This window comes from Saccopteryx leptura, chromosome 1 (assembly GCF_036850995.1).
Source record: "Saccopteryx leptura isolate mSacLep1 chromosome 1, mSacLep1_pri_phased_curated, whole genome shotgun sequence".
Classification (NCBI taxonomy): Eukaryota; Metazoa; Chordata; class Mammalia; order Chiroptera; family Emballonuridae; genus Saccopteryx; species Saccopteryx leptura.
In genome coordinates this window covers 359,492,063-359,506,656 of record NC_089503.1, presented here as the reverse complement: position 1 = coordinate 359,506,656, position 14,594 = coordinate 359,492,063, and the positions used below count along the sequence as shown (strand labels likewise).

Genomic DNA, 14,594 nt, shown 5'->3' with positions numbered 1-14,594 from the left:
TCCCCTCCCGCAGCGAGGATCCATTGGAGCAAAGATGGCCCGGGCTGGGGATGGCTCCTTGGCCGCTGCCCCAGGCGCTAGAGTGGCTCTGGTCGCGACAGAGCGACGCCCCGGAGGGGCAGAGCGTCGCCCCCTGGTGGGCGTGCCGGGTGGATCCTGGTCGGGCGCATGCGGGAGTCTGACTGTCTATCCCCTTTTCCAGCTTCAGAAAAATACAAAAAAAAAAAAAATTTAGGAGCTAAATCAATCACATTACATTTTCTCATTTCTAACAAGTGTTACCTATTTGTACTTGATTCTCTAAATGAGATTGCATAGGACAAATCACATCAGCAATAGTAAGATTTTCATAAAACCTTTTTAGAAAACATTTTTATCATTGACTATAACTTGACAATTATCACATTAGAAGTAATATCAGTTGAAATAATTAGAAATGAAAGTAAATTAAAAAAAACCTAGTCCTGGAGTCTATCTCTTATATTTTCAAACAAGGTTTTGTAAAAAAAATACATTTTTAAAATTAAAATTAAAATTATTGAAAATTAATTATTTTTTATTAGTTTTACTAGGGTGACATCAATAAATCAGGGTACATATGTTCAAAGAAAACATGTCCAGGTTATCTAGTTGATCAATTATGCTGCATATTTGAAAATGAAAATGACAATTATTTTCAAAAGCATTAAGAAATGTTTATTTCTTCTTAATTAAAAATTAATTTCCCTATATTTTAGGACTTTATAAAAATTATTTCTTTTCACTTGTATTTTTAAAAGTCAGAAAATTTGTAAATTTTCTTCTTTTTAAAAAAATATAATATTAATACAAATGGTAATATACTTCTCATAAAAATTAAGAAATATTTTATTGCTTCATATTCATTTTGAAATATCCTCTAATTTTTGTGAGCAGTACTTTTTCTTTAAAATTAGCCAGTATTTCAAAAATATTTGCTGATTTAACTTTGGAAACTATGAAGATAGAACTAATATTTCCAAGAATCCTTACTAAGATTTTTTAAATATTAATTTTCAATAAATTTTTTAGAAAAAAATATAAAAGTTACCCTGGCCAGATAGCTTAGTTGGTTAGAGCATCATCCTGATATGCAAAGTTTGCTGATTCAATCCCAGTTAGGGCACATACAGAAACAGTTCAATGTTTCTGTCTTTCTCTGTCCCTTCCTCTCTCTATAATCAATAAAATACATTATTTTTGGTATTTTTCCAAAGTTAGAAGCAAGGAGGCAGTCAGACAGACTCCCGCATGCGCCCCACCAGGATCCAGCCAGCACGCCCACCAGGGGGCGATGCTCTGCCCATCCAGGGCGTTGCTCAGTTGCAGCAGGAGCCATTCTAGCACCTGAGACAAAGGTCATGGAGCCATCCTCAGCACCTGGGCCAACTTTACTCCAATGGAGCCTTGGCTGAAGGAGAGGAAGAGAGAAACAGAGAGGAAGGAGAGGGGGAAGAGTGCAGAAGCAGATGGGTACTTCTCCTGTGTGTCTTAACAGGGAATCGAACCCGGGACTTCCACACGCTGGGCCAAAGCTCTACTGCTGAGCCAACAGGCCAGGGCCAATAAAATACATTTTTTAAAAAGATAATATTTTGTTAGCTTTTAGTGACAAATACTTGACACTTTAAAATTAATTGGCAATAATATATATTTTATTTTAAAAAATTTTCCACTATAAAATTCCAAAGCTATTTAAATCTAGTAAACACATGCTAATACACAAGCATATGCTTTTCACCATCAAAAGGGATAACTTTTAATTTAAACAAACTATTTTGTCAAGTGACACATTTACTTGGTGCTTAGAATTATACACTCGAGGTAATGTCACATTACCATAATAGTAGTATATCTACTAGAAGAATAGATACATTTAAATGCAACTGCTTGCCTCCTCTAGTAGTATAAATCCATCAGACTTAGAATCCCAATTGTAAATCAATAGCACACATAAATGAGCTGATTCTTCCTTTCACTACAATTTACAAGTAGTCTTTTCCATATCTGAATCCTTTATAAATTGTCATTTATAGAAACTTTGGTTCTTTTCACCTTGGAGACAAATGGATGAAGTGAATACTTTTGAAAACTAATCCCTTTAAATTAACAGTTATTTGATAGATTGATGTTCTTTCCTATAAACTAAGATATTATTCTGAGTAAAAAAATAATCTTTTCTAAAGAGAATATTAGAAAATGGATACATTTTAGAATAAAATGATTTTAGCTCTCTCACTATATTCACATATACAATAATACCGATAATCTACTGTACTTAGTATATAGCTATCTATACACGTTCATGGTTATTTCATCTAAACTCATCTTTACTTCTGTAACCCTCAAATCATTTTTATATTCTATTTCTACCATCTGGAAGTTGAATTCAGTTTATTCAACCTCTCTTACTTAATTAGCTCTTTCCCCTCACTGTTCATTAGACATTATTTTTGATCACTTGCAATAAAAACAAAAACACTTAGACAAGGAATGGGATTTATTGGTAGCCTAGCTGGGAAAGAAAACAGGCAGTTTCCAGAATTAAAAGAAGAACTACAGGAAAAGCTAGGACAAGTTCTTTCACAAGCATTTCTCTCCTACTGCTCACAGAGCTCCATGTGAATGGAACACGGTTCAGCATTGGCTGTACCAACTGAAAAATTGGCAAAACGGAAGAGTTGCTCTCAGCATCAATTCTAAGATCTCTTAATAGCAATATTACCATTGCATGCCTATATTGGGATGATTCATAATTGCCAGATAGATGGGTTTGCTATGTGTCTTAGCTTGAGTTCTTCCAAAAGAAGAAGAAAAATAACTTAGGTAATCATATGCGAACAAGTAGCTTATGAATTTGAGAGGTGATTCCAGAAATCATTGCAAGAAAGTAGTGAAATGCAATAGAGAATAAAATGGTTTAATAAGCAGGTTATTGCTATGGGTAACGAAGGTCAGGGTTGCTGGAGATCCTCTTAGAAATCATGGGGACATAACTCAAACTTGTCACACTGAACAAGCAAGCTGGGGGATGCATTCACAAATCCTCTTTCCTCATGCATACATTCATCTGAGATGAAAAAGCTCTTGCAACATGGTCCTTGCTTGTTTAGTTAACTTATATGTCTCTCTCTCCCTTGTATTTTAAATACCTTACAGCAGGGGTCTCAAACTCAACTCAGCATGTGGGCTGCAGAGCAAGATCACAGCCGTTCAGCAAACAAAAAAAAATCAGTACAACAAGCACAATCGTACATGCAGTTTACTCAGTGTCACAAAACGACCAGAAACTGTAGTTCGCATCACAACTGCTGTTAACTAAGCTAATATCTAGCTAGGATGCTAGAGAAATGAAAAATACAAGTAGGCCCCTAAGCTTACTTAATTTTATCCAAAATATTTTGAACTTCGTGGATTAGTCTGCGGGCCGCACGAAATTGTTCGGCGGGCCGCATGCGGCCCGCGGGCCGCAAGTTTGAGACCCCTGCCTTACAGCATGTTCTTGCCATGTTTAATATCTCCAGAAATTGTCTCAAGAGAGGACACTTGGTAGGAAATTAATATATATTTTAGAATCGGTTAATAAAGAATTTAGTTCTCAAATTTCTAGAACACTACCAACATGCAGTTCTAAGACTGATATGTGTTGTGTACAGAGCATCGCTTAGAGGGACAAAAATATTATGCGTGCTATGAAATAAACTTTGAGATGTGTCAATTAATTGCACACCTAATCAACATAGCTAATACTATTGGAATACCAAGACAGAAACCCACTGTTTCTAGGAGTCTTATTAAATTGTATTTGTCTTTCTATGTCATATTTTATATTTATTAAAGCACTGATTATTTTTATCACAGAAGTTTTTTAAACAAATAGGACTAAATCTAAAACAAACCTGTATTGAATTATAACTGCTAAGTACTTTTCTGTCTTCCTATTTTCTACTAGAAAATACTCAGTGTCATAGTGACCAAATTAACTCACCTCAGTTCTTATGAGAAGACAGGACCATTGCTCTTACTTTTTCTTGCAAACATGATCGTGAGCGTTCTGATGTTTTACTACACCTATAATTTTTAAGTAGCTCATGTTTCACCAGAATGGATTAGATTGTTTTGACTGTAAATTTCAATCACACTAAGCAAAAACAGTTTTCTGCTATCAATTAGCATAAATCAAATTATTAGTTATTGTACTTGCTGGTTTCTCAAGGTACATTGTAATGTCATTTACAATTCAGTTGTCTAGTCTGTTGTCACACTATTCCTCTAGATCTGGGATTTTATTTATACTCATATTTAAATTGGTATAGAACCTATAGACTAAAAACCATTAAGAAAATTTCAGAAACATATGCTTAACTCTCAGATCTTAAGCCTTAATTTTTTTCCCCCTCAGACTTGTGATATTCTAGTCACTTGAAAAACACCACCAACTTGCAAAGATTTCCAGTGGAGCTTCCAGATCCTGTATTTGCACAAGATGTTAAGTCTTGGAATTTTTTTCTAATTTTATGTCTTAATAACTTTTAAAATAGAATTTGATCAAAATATTTTCTTTAGAAATGATATAACATAATCAACAGTTCAAATGCTACAGAAATGCTTACCTGAAACCTATGCACTCTTTTTTTTTTTTTTTTTTTTTTTTTTTTTTTTTTTCATTTTTCTGAAGCTGGAAACAGGGAGAGACAGTCAGACAGACTCCCGCATGCGCCCGACCGGGATCCACCCGGCACGCCCACCATGGGGCGACGCTCTGCCCACCAGGGGGCGATGCTCTGCCCATCCTGGGCGTCGCCATGTTGCAACCAGAGCCACTCTAGCACCTGAGGCAGAGGCCACAGAGCCATCCCCAGCGCCCGGGCCATCTTTGCTCCAGTGGAGCCTTGGCTGCGGGAGGGGAAGAGAGAGACAGAGAGGAAAGCACGGCGGAGGTGTGGAGAAGCAAATGGGCGCTTCTCCTGTGTGCCCTGGCCGGGAATCGAACCCGGGTCCTCCGCACGCTAGGCCGACGCTCTACCGCTGAGCCAACCGGCCAGGGCCTATGCACTCTTATTGATCAATGGCATCTTGTTAAATTTGATTTAAAATACAATTTTAAAAAAAGAAATGACATAATGGCTTTGACATAGGCTCTGTTTTAAAGAACAACTATTAAAGTAACACAGGATATATCTAAAATATTTTACTTAGCCTCTTTTTAACATTCTGAGGTAGTTTTTGAAAGTAATGTTGCAGTTTAGCTACAGTGGTTGAACTACTAAACGCAATATTAAATAAACGTTTTTGCAGTAGTTAGATCTGATTTACAGAAACTTATTTCTATAATTTCTTAGGTTTAAGAACATATTTTTATTTTAAATGTATATATATAAAGGATATTCTTTTATAATGTTGTACACTTCAAATATCTCTGTGCTGGATCACAATTAGGAAGAGGTAAACACACAGAATATTGTTCCTGGTTGCCACTCTATCATAAGCATTGATTTCATTATTCACATTTCTCTGGAAGCCTTACATTGAATTATAAGGGTCCAAGAAACAATAAAAGATTATACACATGCCTTGGCCAGTTGGCTCAGTGGTAGAGTGTCAGCCTAGTGTGTGGATGCCCCTGGTTTGAATCCCATTCAGGACACACAGGAGAAGCAACCATCTGCTTCTCCACCCCTCCCCTCTTCTCTCTCATCCTCTTTCTCTCTTTCCCTCCTGCATGGCTTGATTGGTGCGAGCGCATTAGCCCCCAGGTGCTGAGGATGGCTTAGTGGAGCTTCTGCCTCAGGTGCTAAAAATAGCTCAGTTGGGAGCATGGCCCCAGATGGGCAGACCATCATCTCCAGATGGGTTTGCCAGGTGGATCCCGGATGGGGCACATGTGAGAGTTTGTCTCTCTATCTCCCCTCCTCTCACTTGGAAAACAAGAAAAAGTAAAATATAAATTAATAAAAAGATCATACATATATACAATGGTGAAATCTAAATTGTCCCCAAGATATCTTTGTGGATGCTCAGGAGAATAAATAATCTTATCACTAAGATGAGAATTTTTTATTATATCTCTGAACTTATTTTCCCCTTATTCTATAACAGGAAAGAAATTTCACTAGATTATATAAATTCACTAAATGCATTTATAAATTGAAAATGAATTATTAAAATAGGATTTGAGAAACCATACCCACCTCATAGAAAATTATCTCTGTTAAAAATAGAGGAATTTTTATTCAAATTGAGAAAATATACTGCTGCCCCTCAATAAATATTTATAAGTTACTTACACTCTGACAATATATTAGTAGGACAAGTAAAGCATCTTGGGATAATCCTGCTGAATAAAGTAGCCTGCTATTGAATAATTTTTCAAAATGTTTTACTCTCAATGTTTTTTAAAAGGAAAATTATTCATTTAAATCAGGGGTCTCAAACTCCTGGCCTGCGGGCCGCATGCGGCCCGCCGAACAATTTTGTGCGGCCCGCAGACTAATCCACGAAGTTCAAGAAAAGTGTTGCGTAACAGTTGCCTTTTGTAGACCTAGTGCGGCCTGCCAAACGGCTGTGATCTTGCTCTGCGGCCCACATGCTGAGTTGAGTTTGAGACCCCTGGTTTAAATGATATACTTCATAATTACTGAGGTTTACAGGACATTAAATGCTTCTCTCACATTTTGTTCTATCTTGCTTTGACTGCCTCTTTCTTGAAAACATTTTCCCATATATTCTATATGTCCACATTATATACTCTATTCCCATGTCATTTCTGCAAAATAATGGCTTTTCAGTTTCTAGTTACAATCCGTCAGAGGACCCAGACGTTTCTGTCATGTATATTGCTTTAAAGACTTGCGTCTATTTTTATAGAGATTATCTTATATAATCAGGTAGTTTTAAAGGATTTGTAAAAAAAAACCCAAACCAAAACAAAAAAAACACACCAGATTTGTCTAAGATAATTAATTAACTGATATAGTCTAAACTGGCCTTATTGGCCAGAAGAGTAAATAACTGTTATCCTTATCTTTAAAGCCAGTAACAAGGAGAGACATGAACCCATAGTGATTATTAAGATACAAATAATGAGGTTTTTATATTGTGCTTCTGACAGATTCCAGTTTCAATAAAAAAGAAACCTGTGTGTGATGTGCTAGGCAGAAGTGTTACTTCTGATGATGGTAATAGTTTTTGTGTAGTCAGCAGTAGGTAAGAAGTGACCTTTTACCCAGACTACTTGTGCATTAATCAGACCTCTTGCAGTCACAGCTAAAGGGATCCCAATCAAACATCTTTAATGATAAGAAATGAAGTTATTGACTGATGTGACCCAGAAAGCTAGAAATAATCTGGCTTATGGATGCATTCAGGGGTTCCAATAAGGTTTTTTGATCTGCTCATATTCTCTTTTGGGGCTCTCTCCTGTAGTACAGAGTAGCCACTGCAGTCACATGATACTGGTTTAGCAATCTAAGCAGAAAGAAGTAATGTCTATAGATAGCTCCAGAAAAAAAGTTACAGTGAGCATTTGATTACCCTAGATCTGGGGTTTTTAACCTTTTTCATCTCATGACACACATAAACTAATTACTACAATTCTGTGGCACACCAAAAATATATTTTATGTTTTGTCAACTTGACCAAAAAGATAGGTATGATTTTGATTCATTCACACCAGAAGGTTATTGTGTGCTGGGTGTTGTCATTTTTTCCTTTGACAATCTAAAGGAAAAGAGGTCAGTGCCCCTGAATAATAGTCAGGTATTGAACTTTTTAAAAATTCTTGCTGCACACTGGTGTGCCTGTTGTGACACACTAGTTGAAAATAGCTGCCCTAGATTACACCTATGTCCATTTCCAAAGACCTGTTATTGTCAGGAATACTCCATGGACAAGATTATTCAGAAAAGACAAACTTAACAAAGAATGAGAGAGGATTTCTGACAAACAGAAAAAAAAAGATTTCGATGCTACAAAATTTCAACTTTTCCTCTTTCCTCCATTGTTATTCGGGTTAACTTAGATTATTCCCTGAGTACATTTATATACTTTTACTTGAGTCAGATACTCCCCCACCTCCCAATGTATATATGTTTTCTCTTACCCATTCTTAAGAAGCCATCATCCACAGTGTGGAAAAAAGCAAAAAAATACAATATTGAAACAAATATAAGCTCTTACCTTCTCTACAAATACAATAATGGTTTCCATCAACCAAAGCCAAGCATGTTGAGTTGTTTCTGCAAGGGTCAGTGAGTGGATCACAGGGGTGATAGTGTTGATCGCAAAATTTTCCAGTATAAAAGGGTGGGCAGAGGCATACAAACTGCCCAGGCACGGTAGATTCATGACAAAGAGCTCCATTCATGCATGGGTCAGAGTCGCATTCATTTATTTCTTCACTACAGTTTTGTCCAGTCCATCCTGATGTACATTCACAGCTGAAATAATAATGTAAGAAATATGAACAATGCTGTTTCACATTTATTGTTTGTATTTTCAATGCAATTACTATATTGAGCTGATTTGTGATGTATTATTTATGACAAATATGTATAATACATTATACATATTTTAAAAAATACCTTTTGCCTAATTTGTTGAGACAATTTACTACAAAACTGACTACATTGGCTGAAATACAATTTAAGAAGCATTTGGTAAATGTCAAACATAGTTAGGCCATTGAGACATATCAGAGAACAACAGTGGTCACAATTTCAATTCCAGCAACTATTGAGCTGAATAACTGAGAAAATTTTCTTAATTATCTTTATGTAAAGTAAGTTTTACTGATGGAATCACTGTTTATAAGCCTTAGATCATTGTTAATGCAATGTCTTTAGCAACATGTGATTATTTTTTTTTAAATTTTTTATTTATTTATTCATTTTAACGAGGAGAGGGAGAGACAGAGAGGAGAAACAGAGAGAGAGAAGGGGGGAGGAGCTGGAAGCATCAACTTCCATATGTGCCTTGACCTGGCAAGCCTAGGGTTTCAAACCAGCGACCTCAGCATTTCCAGGTTGATGCTTTATCCACTGCACCACCACAGGTCAGGCAGCAACATGTGATTCTTATAATTACAAAAATATTTATAGAAAAAACATTTATAAGAAAATGCTCCTTCATGTTAAGCATCTTTGTTTCAATATACTTTAAAAACATCATTCCTATTAATATATGAATAAGGTGAAAAAATTAAAGAGAAAGCAAACAAATAAAAAGTAGGGCATTTGGATTTTGTCTCTGTACATTAAAGACTTAAGGTCAGTTTAACCATCAACCATATAGTATCTGCCATTCTTTTGGAAATTTTTTACTTCAATTAGCATTTTTAGTTAAACATCTTCCATCAAACTAGCTACTACTAAGTTTTGCTAAGAGCAGTAGACTTGGGACAGATAACACAGAATTTTCCACAAAATTATTATTCAATAGGGAATAGACAAGCAATAATGAAACCTGCCAATATGGGGTAAATGTGAAGAGTGTCAATTATGTTGAAAATGTAGATATTGATTAATACATAATCTTTAATTGTGATCACATAGACTTACCTGATTTTTTTTCTTTTGGGACTTAAAGACTAAAGGTCTTAATAACATTGGTAAACGTAGAGAATTGTAAAGATTAGATACAATAATGAATAAAGGATATATATAGTTTCTGACATCATTAATTCCTAGCCACCTTCAGTGGTTAGTAGGTGCTGCCACAGAATTTTAAAAAGCATTTGTTACCCTGTTTATGCCTAAATAAAATATGCATCTCAAGAACAGATATTGCTTCAATCTGTAGTAGTACTTTCATTTATTCGTCAAGGCATCATATATTAAAACTGTCAAATATATTATCCAATTTCATATTTCCAATAAAGCAATGAAACAAGTAGAAGAGGTATGCATATGCTTACTTTACAGGAGGGATAGCTGGAAGTGCCAAAAGCTAAATATAATTTAACCATTGTCATATGGTTACAAACTTGAGAAATGAAACCCAGACAGCTTCCTCCCAGTGTTCTTCCTTCCTTTCTTTTCCTTTTTCTCTTTTTCAGAAATCCATGGTAACACTGTTCAACATTTTGTATAATAATGTTAAAAATTAAGAATAATAAAACCCCAATAAAATATAGTAGCTTCAATGCATTTGTTTTATTTGAAGTCACTTTACTTCTTAGGGGTGCTGCACAAATATTTATGTTTTTCTTTGTCTTCTATTCTTTCAAGAGTGCATACTTTCAATTGACTTCTTTAAAAGAACTTTCTGTGAATAACCGACAATACTTGACTAGTTAGCATATTGCCGAAGGTGTGTTTTATCTTCTCAAATAACAGGTGGCCCAAGATTTCACATGGTGTCCTTACAAGGATCAAATACTCAGGAAAGCATCTGACCATATGTCAATAGAGCTAATGATGCCAAGATGAGTTCTATGGAGATGAATGGAGATTTTGTAGGAAATAAAGTTCCAAAGAAAAAGACACTACTAGTAACTAATAATCAGACCTACACATTTATATAGTTGACTCAGCTTTTATACATGCCAGAGAAAGTAGTGTTTGATAGGAGGAAAACATTTTATGTGAGAGCTTCAATCTGGATTTTAGGTTGTACTGTGAAATAGTTCAGGATTCAGCATGACCTGGCAGGATTTCCCCAACTCACAGCTAGAAGCAGAGTCTTCTTGGATTTAAAAACAAACAAACAAGGAATAACACAACTTCGTGACTTTTCAAGTATATATAATTTGCAGTAGTAAAACACTTGAAAAATAATTGAGTGTGTGCTTGAAGGCAGAATAATACATTTTAATTTGCTGTTTTCTTTAGTGACGGAACCTAAAATTTGTTGGCATGAAATATTATGAATTCCTCCTAATTAAGATTCCATTTATTTCAATTCTTAAATGTTGATTTAAAGTACCAAAGCTAACAATATAAAGTAGATGTCTTTGTTATAAAATAAGAGAAAAAATAGAATTCATTAAATAAATATACTATCTTCAAAAAACTTAGTAGATTCTAATTTCTGAATATTAACCACTTAATATGCTTATTTTACTATAAAATAATAACTAAACATTATTCAGAAATACTTTCCTATGTTTGAACTTGTTTTGCATAAGTGTACTGAGTTTGTTGGCTATAAATTTATAAATACAGGTCTAACAGTATATATAACTTAAAAGATCTTTTCATATAAAACTTGCATTACTTGTATGCAAAAAAAAAAAATTCCAACCAAAACTGGTAGGTTGAAAAAAAAAGATAAAACAGTGAATTATAACATAGTATTATATTTCTAATATCTTTAAAAATTAGGGGCACAGAAAAAGAAATAAAAAATGTGGTTTACTCAATTATGTCATTCATTTTTTATGCTATACCCATTCATCTAATTGTTCATTTAGTTATATCATCCTGTATACCACCAACACACTATATTAACAATGATTACAAGATAGTCACTACTATACTTTTACTACTGCAATCCTCTTGTAGAAAAATGTGGGAAAACTTTTAGCTCATTTAGACTGATAAAATTTATTTCAAATAAACCATTTATGTTATTAGTGAACATTAAAAGTAAGAGTGGTATCAAAGACCACTCTAAAGAATCTGAAGAAAATGTTAAGATGTAAAAACACACAAGAAGATAGATATGGGTGGAATTAAAGGATGGAGATGACAAAAGAATTACAGCAAGGGAAGTTTGAAAACAATAGCAACAGCAGTGAAAGTAAGTTTGCTTCTTCCCTTGAAAATATTTAAGGTTTATTTTTAAGTATGATAGTAGCAGAATCAGACTGTTATAGAGAAAGGTAGGTTAAAATAGGGAGAGCATGTCACTACCAGGTGATGGCTCAGTGGATAGAGCATTGGACTGGGACACTGAGGAGCCAGGTTCAAAATCCCGAGTTCACCGGCTTGAGCATGGGCTCATTTGGTTTGAGCAAGGCTCACCAGCTTGAGCCCAAGATTGCTGGCTTGAGCAAGGGGTCACTCTGTCTGTGGTAGCCCCCCTGGTCAAGGCACTTATGAGAAAGCAATCAATGAACAACTAAGGTGTCACAACAAAGAATTGATGCTTTTCATCTCTCTCCCTTCCTGTCTGTCTGTCTCTATCTGTTCCTCTCTTCGTCTGTCTCTGCTTCTGTCACAAAAATAAATAAATAAATAAATAAAAATAGGAAGAGCTTGGTAGCATGAAGATTATTTAGAAAGCTATTTTTTTTATTTCTGATAAGATTATGAAAACAAAGATATGAATTAAGTTATTATATTTGATGTACATTTCTGGTGAAAGCTTGAGAATTTTGAAACAATTATTAGTATAAACTGAACAATGATTAGCATTAACTGAGTAATGGGGAGAACTCAGTGGACTTTGGCTTCAGTATTGGAAAGTGTTGCCATCAGATGAGATAGGGAAGATGATGATTAAGATGGGAGAGAAAGAGAGGGTACTGATGCTTAATATAAGTGACGAATCAAATAACTGCATGATGGAAGATACTGTCCAATATAAAGAAATTCAAATATAGACTCCTGTGGAAATATCAAGGTTTGTGATAAAAATTCAAGGGACACTTTAAAAAGTATTTCCAGGAATAATTTAGCATCAAATATGTTAAGTTTATTGGCCATTTTTAAAACTAAAATATAAAGTTAATGATTAAAATATTGAATAACTATATGTGTGGTATGATATATTCTTAAATGCTTATAGAATCTTAAAAATCTTTAAATGGGAAGGCATACTAGAAAATACTACATGTGAAAGATGACGTCAGAGTAATAGTGGGGTAGGAAGCGATACCGATAAATCTCCCCCAAAACTCAACAAGATCTTCAACCAGAAACAGAAAAACCTATACTTGGAGCCTCCAGATGTTTCGCAATATACCCGAAGGTATGGTCAAGCGAAAAATTGGCTAAATATATAACCAAACCCCGAAGGAAATATGGAGTAAGAAATGCTCCGCCTTCCTCACTAACCTAAACAGGGCGGCTTTCTCTGGGATCCGTGAATATAGAAATTGAGGCGGGCAAAGGGGGTGAATAGATCCAGGCCGCAACACAAACGGCCGAACCAGGCTGTGGCACGGAGATCCAAGCCGAGGAAAAACTAATCCTGTGGCAACCCGGGAATACAAGCTAACACTCGCGCCAAACCCAAACAAAGAAAGACAAGCGGGGCAGCCATTTTACTCGATCTCCTGGTCGGCGCACGCAGATAGTGGGCGAGTGACTTCTTCCTAAGCCCCAGGAGTGGGTGCCCGTGTTACCCCACAGAGAGGCAGAGTCAGAGGCCTTTCTGTGGGCCGAAAGTGGAATCTCTGGGCAGCCCCAGCGCCCTGGGAAAGCCGCACATGGGAGGGAGCGAGAACTAATTCCAACGGTGGAACATTTCCATGCTGGTAGGGGATTCACTCAGAGGGAAACGTGGCCGGCCTCATATCCTGGTCTGCGTGCGCAGATAGTGAGCGAGAGATTCCTCCGAGTGCCTCGGCAGTGCGCGCCCGTGTTATCGCACAGAGGGGCAGAGTCAGGGGCCTTTGTGTGGGCCAAAGCGGAATCTCGAGCCGCCCCAGCGCCTTGCAAAAGCAGCGCACGGGGACGAAGCGAGAGCCAATTCCAACGCTGCAACTTTTCCATGTGGTTGGGGGTTTCACTCAGAGCGTGAGACTGCTGGCCGGATATCCTGGTCTGCGCATGCAGCCAGTGAGTGAGAGTTTCCTCCAAGCGCCCCGGAAGTGGGCGCCCGCCTGTGTTACCGGACAGAGTGGCAGAGCCAGAGGTCTTTCAGTGAGCGGAAACCCTGCCTGATTATGCTAGCAGCTCTGACTGACTGAGCCTTACCCAGAGCCCTGTGCTGAGTGGAAATAGAGTGGGGAGTTGCCAGCTCTTTGAGCTTCTTACTATCCAGGCAGAGGCAGCAGCAACCCCATAGCTGGATTATCAGGCTACTAATTGAGGAAGGAAAGACTAGGAGAAAGGCTCCAGGAACAAGGACTCTCTCACTGTCGGAGCCTATAAATGCTAATGAGCCTCGACTACCAACGAGACTAAAGCACAATACATGACATCGCCATAGAGACTTATCAACTGCAAACCTCTACCTGAGCGTGCCAAAGGGGCAGAACCCGGGGTACAGAGTCACCGACCAGGAAGAGGGAGAGAAAAGAAAAAGCAAGAAGATAACCTCTCAAAATCAAGAATAATCTGCAGATTTTATAACCTATCCCATTTTATTATATTTGTTCGTTTGTTTCTCTTATCTTCATTCTTGGTACTTTTTTTCCTCCTCCAATTTGGCCGATTAACTCTCTGCCGGTCTTACTCTCTCCTCTTCTTGACCTACACTACCCATAAGTGTTACATCTCCCATTATCTTTTCTCTCCTCTTCCTTTCTCTCTATGAGGGTTGCACTCCAAAACCCTTAACTCTCTCTCTCTCCTCTTTTTTCTTTTTTCTTCATTTAGTGGTTCCCTCTTTTTCTCTCTCTCTCTCTCTTTCTTTTCTCCCTCTATATTAGTTTCTTCCTTTCTCCTTTACATCTCCTCTCATTCAAA

General features: G+C 36.7%; 1 protein-coding gene across 1 annotated transcript in view; it reads right to left on the bottom strand.

Annotated features, from left to right (window-relative positions):
* The window catches only part of EYS (eyes shut homolog), a 1,965,296-nt gene that overhangs the window by 1,169,560 nt on the left and 781,142 nt on the right, over positions 1-14,594 (bottom strand). Inside the window, 1 exon segment of the mRNA XM_066360293.1 lies at positions 8,197-8,456. Within this exon segment, the coding sequence (XP_066216390.1) occupies positions 8,197-8,456 (260 nt within the window).